This window comes from Papilio polytes, unplaced genomic scaffold, assembly GCF_000836215.1.
Source record: "Papilio polytes unplaced genomic scaffold, Ppol_1.0 DF821733.1, whole genome shotgun sequence".
In the NCBI taxonomy this organism is placed as follows: domain Eukaryota; kingdom Metazoa; phylum Arthropoda; class Insecta; order Lepidoptera; family Papilionidae; genus Papilio; species Papilio polytes.
The window spans coordinates 2360425-2372400 of record NW_013527471.1 but is presented as its reverse complement, the minus strand read 5'-3'; the positions used below and the strand labels follow the sequence as shown (position 1 = coordinate 2372400).

The 11976-nt window shown below is 44.2% G+C and overlaps 1 protein-coding gene across 1 annotated transcript in view; it reads left to right on the top strand.

Annotated features, from left to right (window-relative positions):
• Positions 1-355: 355 nt before the first annotated feature.
• The window catches only part of LOC106108228 (leucine-rich repeat-containing G-protein coupled receptor 6-like), an 18897-nt gene continuing 7276 nt past the window's right edge, over positions 356-11976 (top strand). Inside the window, exons 1-5 of the mRNA XM_013289329.1 lie at positions 356-534; positions 5625-5696; positions 7080-7214; positions 9244-9384; positions 10215-10286. Of these exons, the coding sequence (XP_013144783.1) occupies positions 356-534; positions 5625-5696; positions 7080-7214; positions 9244-9384; positions 10215-10286 (599 nt within the window). The remainder of the gene's footprint in view (positions 535-5624; positions 5697-7079; positions 7215-9243; positions 9385-10214; positions 10287-11976) is intronic.

Below are 11976 nucleotides of genomic sequence, written 5' to 3'. Positions count from 1 at the left end.
TTTCTGGTGGCTTTCCTCGAAATTTTTTCCATGAGAAAAGTATACAAGCAGATCTGCGTCCCGTCGCTTTCGCCGCCGATTGAGGGCGAGACTCCCGCCTGTCATCTCGCTTCACCCTGGCGGGGTCGAGGTCCTCCGCGACGAGGGGCTGAGGGCCGGGGGTGGGGGGCGTGTGGCGGCAGACACGCCGGCACCGGCTCCCATCCCACGCCAGCCGCCAGCCTGCTAGTCCGCGCCGCGCCTCTCTCGCGATCGCTTGTGTCGGTGTCGTCTGTTTCGTGTTGTGTGAATGTGTGGCAGTGTCCGGTGCGCGTACGGAGCGTGTGCGGCGCGGAGGATGCTGGGCAGGTGAAGCATGCCGCCGGCGGTGCGTGTGGCTGTGGCCGCGGCGCTGGCGCTGGCGCTGGCGGCGAGCGCGGAGGCGTGCGGCGCGCTGCCGGCGGGCTGCGCGTGCGGCGAGGCGGGCGCGCGCCTGCACTGCCGCGCCGCCGCGCTGCGCCGCCTGCCGCCGCTGCACGCCCGCCTGCTAGAGCTGTGAGTACCCCCTGCCCGCTCCTACTCCTCACTCGGCCATACTCTATGGTGCACTCGGAAAACTACTAATTAACTTCCTTCTGTTCCCGCGTATTATCTTTTTCGTTGATGTCTTTTCCACGACACAAACGTACAGGAAAATTTTTTCTTAGTTACGTTTTCTTCATTTCATTATTGTGAGTGAATGTTTGCTCTTTGGCCCCGAAATAAAAAGATTATCAGGTTATGTCGTTTCAAATTCTTACTAAGCATTAAAGTAAGGTGAAGATAGTTCTCACATTTTAAATACAAATCAATATTTTTATTACTGAAGCAAAATACAACATTTTGTTTGTTACACTTAATATGGGTTTTAATTTGTTTTCAAATAAACCTATTAATATTAGTATTAAGAATGCGAAAGTAAAGATGGATGGATGTTTGATTGACGAAGTCGCAGGCGAAACCTAGTATAATAAATAACAATAATTGACATTTTAACGATTGTTATAAATATTTTAATTTTTGTTAATAATTTTGACACACGTTTTCGCGAATTTAGGAACCTTTTTCAAAGCACTGGTAAATGTAGGTACGCTTGTGTTACAAACACTATAGTGTGTCTAAATTAGATAGATTAGTTTGACAAATGAAGCATATGAAGTATCGAATTCAATTTCAACGAAGGCAAATGCCATACTTAATATACAGGTATCGTAGTGACGAAACAAACACACATAGCGAACAATTTTGAACTATCGATATTCGGTTTAAATAATTATCGAACTTAACTAAAATTATTATTTTCTTATTTACTAATTTAGAGGGCAATTCTAGTATTGATTACAGTTTAGAGAATTTAGCGATGACAGAAATAATAGCGAAATCCAATTCGATTACGTACGGCTGTAGTAGTAATACACATTTATTTACTCTCATTATTTGTTATGGTCATTGTTAATTTGAGAAAACAGTGTTTTCTTTTATTTCATAAGTTATGACTGTAAATCTATCGATTCCAAATTCTATAAGAATAAAAATCGAAAATCTGATTTTACACAACCCATTCCTACAAAATTTAAAATGAATTGTCAAACTAATCTAAATTATTTACACAAACTTTATAGTTTGTGTAAATAATTTAGATTATTATTAATCTCCCTACCACTTAGGGGTGTCTAGGATGGCCTAAACACCCCTAACTTGGATAAGCAGCGAGCTTAACTTGACTATGTTGTCTACCAACTAAAGGCTTGTTAATACGGGTTACATTTTTTTTAACGTTCTTATTTGTTATAGGATAACCAGAAAGAAATAGACATGAAAAAAAAACGAACCACTACGCTAAAAAGTAAAATGTAATCACAATAATTTTATTGCGACTAAAACGCGACCGCAGTGTTGTGACATCACTAGTCCATATATCCGCTTCCGCTCAGATGTTACATCGATGTAAACAACAACAAAGTATTAGTCTTTACCTATGAAATTGCCATTTTGTATAAAAATGTTTAAACTGTTTTTTTTATTTATTTCAATTATAAATAGGAAAGATTTGTATGTTTGGATTTATGTATGTATTGAAATATCTCAACTACTGGACCGATTAAAAAAAATCTTTCAACATTAAAAAAGCTACTTTAGCAGTAAGTAACATAGGCTATATTTTCTACTATTTTTTAATTTCGGCGTGGACGAAGTCGTGAATAACAGCTAGAAACAAATGCAAATAAAAAATATACCGAGATATGACTGACTACAAGTCGTTTTATGAATGAAAATGAGAGTTGGTAAACGCGAGGAGCAGCGAAATGTTGTTACGGCTGATTGTGAGTAGAATGTGCTAAAAGAATCGTCGTCATATCTTTGTACGCCTCGGTACGTATCTTATAAGACGCGTTGTCACGCCTCGCTAAAATAGATATAGAAAAAGTTTAGTTTTCAAGCAGGGATTTGCATAAAGTTGATAATTCCAACTTACTATATGGTGACTACTAGGCGTCCTCAGCTCATATAGAGGTGCCCCGCGGAATGGCACAGACTGGTATTTTTTTAATTTCAAGTTATCGGCAATAATTTATAACCAAAAAAAATACAAATACAGAAAAACCTCGATAGCTCAAACCTCGGTATCTTAAAAACCTCTATACCTTCCATTAGAGCCAAAAATCTCTACATCTTAAAATATACAACCTCTTTAACTTAAATAAGTAATCTCTGTATTGGCCCTCAGTAACTTAAATAAATGTTTCCACAAACCTTATAACAAAAATGTATGTCAATGAATGTCAAAAATGAATGCAAAACAAAAGGTGTCGGTACTCATTGCTTGCAGGATCCTTTATACAGCAATGTTGCAACATGAAAGATTATGTATTCTCCTCTTTATTTCTCATTGAAAATCAAATTAATTCAGAAACTGGGAATTGTTTAAAACAAAAAAAAATCACCGACTTTTTAAGCAGACTAAATCAATGTGCAATGTGAATAACTAAAGAATTATTGAAATTTCAGTATTTACCAAACCTTCTGACGCATTCGAGTAAAAATAGGTACATACATACATATGTACATACCGACGTCTATATTAAATAACTATTATCACTTGGAAAACCTGCTTTTGGCGACATGACAAAGTATCACATATCACATGTATTATGTACCATTGGTTTAGGTTTTTCAACACATCATTACAATTTATTGTTGTACAGCGCAAATAATCGCTTTGTGGACCTTTCGCCCAACAGTTTCAGTTTCAGTACCTTAACTAGTTGACTCGAATGAGTAGTTTTGTACTTTCAGAGAAGAGACAGGACGGTCAGAGACATGGGGACGGAAACGTTTGTAGGTACGGGTCCAGGCACGTGACAGCGTTGTATTGTCTCTTGTACAGTAACTTCATCGCACAACATCGCAAAGCGGGCTTATTACAATATCGATGAGTACCGCGAGCCCAGCGACGGCGCGGCCGGCGCGGCCGGCGCGGCGGTCCCGTGACGTCACACAGTCCGTCGACCTCGTGACACAACAATCATTACCCTGCGGCTCCCCTTCGCCTGTCCCCCTGGATCCATATCTCTCGCTCTTCCGCTTTTCATATGCACTCATCTCGCGAATATTTTTTTTCAAAATTGCTTTTAGAGTTTTAGAGTATTGCTTACGATACATTAATTACATTTACAATATTGGTTAAAACAAAATATGTGATACAAAAAAAAAAACAAACATGGTAGGACAATCCCCCAATATAAATTTTAATTATACGAGAACAATTGGAAGCAAAAGCGTAAGGATTTTATTGATTTATCCACGAGCGTGTTAAGCCAAGGAAAAGGTTACTGCGACGAAGGTTGCGCGCCGACAATGAAGACCGCACGCGGCCTGCTGCGGTTGTCACCGCAACCGCTATCACGAGTACATACCTACTCTCCTAATATTGAAAATCATAGTAATAAAATCAACGTACAACGCACAACGCACTCTGCGCGCCTTGTTGTGGCTTTATATAGAACATCACTACATCAAATGCGAGGAGAGAAAATTCTTATGACGTTTATAATAAGGTTCGTGTTATGGCGACTGTGCCCCCGCACCCGCCCGTGCGTTTGCCCTTCAACACAACCATTATAGCTGAAAATTTCTCTTTTTTGTCTGAATATAGTTAATTAAGTCGGACCCCGGACCGAAGTCGTTGTTCTCATATAAAAATCAGTGAGATTTATGTGGTAGGAGGGCGACGACAGCGGGCTTCGTGCAGCGGCGGGGTTCGCTTACCGCGCGGCTCGTGGGCCCCCCACGCCGCCTCTCCCCTCCGATCTAGAAACCCTATCTCAAAGAGGAGTTTGCCGGTATTGATATCGTAATCCTCTTAGTGCACAATGAACCCGCTGGCCGCTAGACGCCATACCGAGACGCGGGATGCGTCGTATTGTTACAAAATGACTAGTTTATCATTCTAAATAAATGTAAGCAATAGGTAGTCAGTTTAAAAGTTCCTAGGTAACAGACACATTATAAGGCCTTTAATTCAAATAAATACAAGCAAGTTACTCAATTGAATGAAAAATGAAAAATGAAATGAATGAATGAAGGGAGGAGATGCGGGGCAGGCGATATCAGGCGGGGGAGGGGTGACAGATTGCCGCAATAACTTGCTGCTCGTCAACCCACCCCCCCACTTGGCCCTCACGTCTGTCGCCCCTCTCGCCTCACCACGAACCGACAAGAACACGTCACAAGTATTACACAAACATTCGGTACATACCTCAACAAGAAAATCTCAGGTCAAACTCCAAGTATGAAACGTCAAACGTACTGAAATTGTTTTTTACTTATTTACCTACTGAGGGAAATTGACCGATTGTCTCACTGACTGCTATATTATATGAATGGAACGAACACAAAGAACGAATACTACTTCGCCTATTACTTACCAGTTCTTAACTTGGCAGTTCCCTTAGACAAAGTAACTTTCGATTAGCGATATCACTGGTAGAATCGATAAAATGTGTACCTATAGGAATCGACAGGAAGAGTGGTCTTCCGGTAACTGCATAAGAGCAGAATTAAAAAAAAAATGTGCCAAGTCCCGCGTGTATCAGATCAGCTACCATCCCATCCCCATTCTGGAGACCGGAGATAACTCGGAACAAACGCGGCTTGAAAAGAGGGAGACAGACAGATATTTTTCTAATTGCGATTTTTGTTATTGGCATCTTGGCAAAATCTGTTTTTTATTTTTCGATACTATATACAGAAAGCGTCAGTGGCTCGGACTTTTAACACTTGACTTGTAATCTACAAGTTCTGGGTTCGTATCCCGTTACGTACCAATGTGATTTTTTATTATTAGGTAACTGTAGAAGAATGTAATATGTAATGTAAGAATAGAACTGTAAGAATAAATACTTGACAAGCAAGCAACTTGTAACGTTCTATACAATTCAGTAAGATGATCTAACTGAGTAGAAATATTTTTCCTTTAGCAGAATTGTGGGAAAATTTACTTATAACAGACGCGATGGCTGTTGCCTACAGCGTCGGACTTCACTTGCCAGCGGCTTGTGCCGTCGTGTATGAAGCCAGCGACCTAACCGCCGTCTGTGTTGCAGGGACGTGTCCGACAACAACATCACCGCGCTGCCCCCGGAGGCGCTGCAGTCCGCCACCGCGCTGCGCGATCTGTGAGTGCCCCTTCTGCCCCCTCTGCCCGCTCTGCCCCGCAAATAACTTGCTTCGCTTTACACATTCGACATTAACATATGTAACAAAAGTGCTAACCAAAACTAATTAATAATATGTAAGTGACGTATGGAATATGACTACGGCTCGGGGCGAGGCGCGCGGCGGCCGTCATCGCTGCGGAAGCTAAGCCTTATCAAAAACTTTAATTTAAACCTTGTTCGTTATGTATGTCAATGTTACAACCAACCGAAATCAAAGTTAAAATAGTTTTGTGGTTCGTTAGTATTATTAAAACGTAAGTGACCTCTCAATGTTTATCTCTATATTTCGTATCATAACACGATTATTCAATCTTTTTAAATTCGTACACTAGGTACGGAACTATTGAGCTGCCGCTCGAAGTAGTGTGAGGTGGCCTCAGAGCTGTACTACGAGTATATGCTAATCTAGCGAGAGACGTGTGCCAAATTCAAAATCGTAGTTAAGGTTCGACGCGGGTGTTGTGGTCCTTATATAGACTAGATAGAGTTGTACGACTAAATGTTTAAACATTTCTCGACACGGCACGGAATTGACACACATGGCTTGACACTGCATTGACCACCACGAGTAGAAAGGCACCTCAAGGGTCGCTTGCCTCCTTTCAATTCACCAAGACGATCAGTCGATGAACGATGCATACCTTCACGCGGCACGACATTGTCAGTCTCGAGGCGAATGGATTGAGAAATGTTGTCGGTTTCGGTCACATGAATGTAATGAAGTCATGTATTCAGCATCGAGTCGGTGGCGGGTGGCGGCATTAGCAATGCGCGCGACGTCGCTGCGTCAGCGCACGAACTGGCAAATATTCTATATTATCGATTTCCAATTGTGGGGAAACAAGGCATCGAATCCATTTACATAACTTTAGGTAAAACACTATTCTCAACGTTACCAGCTAGGGACTTTAATTGCTGGAATTGAGGCTTTCTTTAAATTAAACTACTTATGTTATTATATTAAACAAGCGTTTTAAAATCCTTGTTTCTTTTCGCCGTCATCCGGGGGCGACAACAACTTTCTTGACTTGAAATGAATAGTCGTGTTTAGTTGTACACATGTACATTTGAAGTAACGCAATGAAGCAGCGGATCAAGTGGAGTGCGGGAGCCACGCCGCAACAGAGTACCAACCACGACCGTCGCACATCAAGACACGTAAGAACATTATACAAAAATGATATACATTCCTGACGTGGATGTAACAATGAACATGTCGTGTACAATGCACATATTTGTCTTAATTGTGTATTTATGGATATATTAATTACATGTAAGCAATACAGAATACAATAATTAGAATGTTGTCGAGGTGGTGAGGTGGTACGGTGTGGTGCGCAGGAACCTGTCTGCCAACCGGCTGGAGCAGGGCGCGGCGGCGGGCGCGCTGAGCGGGCGCGCGCTGGCTCGGCTGTGGCTGGACCGGTGCGGGCTGCGCCGGCTGCCGCGCGCCTCCTGGCCCGCCTTGCTGCTGCTGTGAGTACGCCGCACCGCCCCGCGTCGCCCCTCGCCACTCTCCGCCTTAGACGAGCTTCGCCTCGTAGTGTCGCTCGCTCCATACAGCTTGTTACATTTGCATTTATTTTATTTGATCGGTTGCAGCGCGATGTTAAATAGCCACAACAATATAATTCGTACTATTTCATTTTGGCTTCATTAATGATATCATTTGTTTATGTAAATATGTAAGTAGTATAATTTGTTGGTGTGGATGTAGTGTGTAGACCGGGCTCATTGTAAGTGGAAATGTCATTGGTACTGGAATATTTGGCGGAAAGTGCAAAGTACTTTAGTACTGTTTGTTATTAAATCATTATGGTAATGAAGGTGGGACCGGTTTCCTAAGTCCGGCGACCTTGCGCACCGGTTTCATCGGCGAAGCCTGGCGGCTTCCGGCCTCGTATATACTACAACTCACAATAATACACGTACGCCGGCTTACGCTACGTGGGGCCACGCCGTTTAATGTAGCTTTATTTCTTTGAATAAATAAAGCTCGTAGTTGTGTAACTAATTATACAGTCAATTGACTCTAAAACGTTAACACGAAAAATAGACAACGATTAAAGAGGCACCGGCGACTGCCGATACGCTCCGACTGGTGCCGGATAATGTCCGAAGTGTGCGACGTAACCTCCCTGCCCCGCGGCCCGCGGCCTGCGACGAACCTTTTGCGACTGCGGTCCCAAGGGATGCATATGATTCGACGGCGGTAACGTTAGTGGTGATTGCTGGCGGGGGACCCGGGCGGGTCGCCGTACTTTGATCCGCGGTGTCCATCAATAACAAGAAAATGTTATTTTAAGATTTTAAACCTATCGACGGCAATCATAAGCCGAGATAGACAAACGAGGAGCTTGTGGTGTTAGTGGCGAGAATGCGGAAATACGCAAGATTTTCTCAAGTTAAACTAAACAAGATAACAAACAAGATAACTTGAGAAAATCTTGGCGGCAACGAAATGTTAGGAGATGATGGGGTGCCGCCCGGCAGGGAATGTAAAACTGGCGCGGCGGTGGCGGCGCCTGAGCGGGTCGTCGACCGCCGGCGCCGCTCACATAATATGTATTTATACCGCAGCTATTATAGTGAGTGATGTTTACAAAGACGCGCATCCCGCGCCCCGCACCGCCCCGCACCGCCCGGCGCCGCCCGGCGCCGCCTGCGCCTGCGCGACCAGACATACGGCTCGGCTCGAGCGGAACTTACCTTAAAAACACCAACCGGCCGGTATGAAAACATAGGCGTCGCCAGTCGATGAATTAGGCTAGATCGAGGCTAGGGTAAGGGGGAATTTCGATACTCTGAGTGAATAGTTGTCCAACTCTTTTCCCTTCTGATGAGTATATATGTAACATGAGGGTTACAATCTTAACATACCTAATACAAACGTTAAATCAAATTAAATGTTTTAATTACGGAGATTACTTGGTACGAATCCGGCTTGTGGACAGACAGGCATAAGATTTAATGCAATTTCCGTTTTAGCAACGCAAAAACATCACCTTCAAGAAATCTGGAGTTCTTCTTTGAAAGACCTTTGACATTGGATAACAATTACCGTTACCATGGGAACCTTGCTTCCTGGATGTTGCCAGCTTGTAGTTTTTGTCCCTTTTCCGCATGACCGCTTTTTCCAAATTATTTACCCTCTAAGTTTAGTAGCGTGAAAATGTATTGCCTAAAGAGTATCGTAAGTGTAAAACATTTTACGAAAAAATGGATTATACAAAAATATACTGCGGTTGCTGATATTCTACGTAACTAAATTGTGTGTGTTTACATTTTATAATATTGGTATAGCTAGATAAACGTAGATATAGACTAGTTGTTCCCGTAAAGTTTCCTCAGCGTGACATAATAAATACTTAATTTTATTGTTTATGAATAACATATTTGAATCGTGGTCCTAAATTATGGCAGTGACTTGTTTGAGTGCAGAGCGTGGTGTAGCGCGATGTAGTGCGGTGTCAGTACGGTGTCGGTACGGTGTGCGTGTGCGCAGGTCGGTGGCGGACAACGAGTTGGAGACGCTCACGGTGGCCGAGCTGAACGGCGCGCGCGGACTGCGCGTCCTTCGCGCGCCCGGCAACCGCCTGCGCGCGCCGCCCGCCGCGCTCGCCAGCACGCCGCGCCTGCAGGCGCTGTGAGTGACCCCCCTCACACTGCCGCAGCGACACTACGCGTGCTCGACACATGCCCATTTGGCTTTTTGTAATATCTCAAATACAACGGATATAGTATGTCCTCACACAGAAAGATCGTGACGTACACGCACTGACATTTATGGTCCATCAAGATAAAATTTAGTTGCTAGGCAACGCAAAGTAAACAATCGTGGCCAATGTGCGTGCAAGCAACCAATGAAGGGGCAGGCAATGTATGTTCAGCGACAACGTAAACTACGTGACAATTATTACTCGTACAACAAATAGGACAAGATTGTATACAATGATCGCTCAACTTTTGCACTAATCAGCTATGGTGCAGACAGGTTTTGTCGTAATCAGTGAGCACTTGCATTAATAACTTGCACTCGTCCTAATCAATGTGTGCGTAATTGAGCTTTGTAAGCGTTGTAACATTTACTAACTGCATGTCGCCTACAGTCGTGCACCGAGCCGAGCGTGACCCACTAATGTACACACGACACACGACACGGCACAGCGCGGCGGCGACGCAGCACGACGCGACGGCCGCCGACACTTTCTAATACATGACATACGAGTAGGAGCAATGCGCGGGGCCCGCACTTAAAACTTGCTCGCTAAATATCAAGGTTCCCTTTGACACCGTTGCAAAACATAATGATATAACCTTTAAAAGCGCTTCAATTAAAATTTATAAGAAAAACGAACATTGTGATAGCAAAAGCAATGTATACAGGCAAGTTAAGAGGCGTGGCGCAGTAGGCCTGGCGAGTGGTCTGCAATAGTGAGATGTTGTACGGTGAGGTGAAGTGTGCGTCTGTTGCAGGGACCTGGGAGGCAACCTGCTGGGCGCGCTGCCCGCCGCCGCGCTGCCGCCGCTGCCCGCGCTGCACACGCTGTGAGTCACACTTTATTCACATTTCGCACGGCACGTACAAGCTAAGAAAACAAATGACACACGTACGATAGGAAAATAGATACAAACACCATGAACACTGTATTTTAATGACCACATTGATGTTCATAAAATCAGCAGAGGACAAAGAGTGGAAACTCTAGTTCTAGCTAGATTTTGGGGGTAATACGGTTAGTGTTTACGTTCAAAGCACATCATCCGTTTATTAGCTTTATCCTGCAGAAATGAGATTATTCCAATTGTATAATATGTAAGTGGAGGAGGGTGGAGACGCGACGTGCGCTGCGTGCCGAGCTCCGCCGCCGCGCGCCGCGCCGCTTAGCGCCGTCGTACAGACACATTACAATTTCTCAGTCTTCTTTGAATTTTGGCACACATTAATTCACAGTGCGCGTTCTTGTCTTAATATAATAATGTATTGTTATCCCCTAAAAATGTATAAATGCAGTTACAATCGATACTATGTGATAAATACGTTTGTGCCATTCGGGCCTCGTGTAGTCGAAAAGTCCTAGACAAAAATATAGTTAGAGTAGCGACAAGGGCGAAACGGGCAGGACACGTCAGGCGCATCTCTGAAGCCGCTCCACACGGACGGCAAGGCGGTGCACAAGCCTACATGCAGCACGCACACATTTGAATGTGAACACACACATGCGCGTAGTAGTAAGAAGTCGCAGGGGCACCAGCCAGCTGCTCAAGGTGAGTGGCTCACACGCCGAGGCGAGCGGGCGGGGCAGGCCGGAGGGGCGGGCAGACGGCCGTCTAGCTGCCTTATCTGTTGGCCTGTTAGTTGTCTTAGACGTAGGTGACGTAGAAGATTAAGGCTACGATTATATGACCGCACGTTGATCTTGTACCACGGAAATTTCACCCGCTCGGTACTAGACGTAACTAACACTGCCGTGGGAGTCAGGAGTCATGTCAACGTACGCTAATGGGCCTGACGGCATACAATTACAATTACAATTCCACGGTCTGAAACAACGATACAAAGTCGCAGATTAATAGTACTGGTAGTGGAAGTTCCGATGAGACAACAAAGAAGAGTACGCTACCTTCGCTTTACAAACCACAAGTATAATGAAACATACGTGGATTTGTCGTTATTAACTATTTCAACTGAAGACTGTAGATGTAGATAATGGCAAGTCGGCAAGCGTGTGATTCAAGTGCCGCCACTTGCGGGGTGGCGTGTACCTCGCGGGGGGTAGGTCGAGTTTAGCAGTGTCGCGGGGCTGCACATTTATTGCCGCCGCCGCCTCCGCCGTTGACGTCGCGCAAACTTCAAGGATAAATTGCGGTGTAGTTACCATTAACAAGTTAACCGACACGCTCAGTAGTTTAAAGGTCAGCAACGGAGTATAGTATGGCTTTAGTTGAAGAAATCGATACTAACGGTCGTTTATGCCGCCACAAAATGCTGAATGCTGCAGAAAGATGGCTTGTTGGCGCTTTCCGCAATGATAATGATTCCCTTCTCCTCCCCTTTCTTCCGCAGGATATTAACATTATAAATAACATTGAGAATTTCTCAATCACACACGTTACAATTGGTGGATAAAGATAAATACCTACTTATTTATTACCAGTATGTATATGTGCAGCGGTGACGTCACGCCATGTGATCGATATCAGCAGCGGCTCACCCTCGCACGCTCGTGCGGGCTCG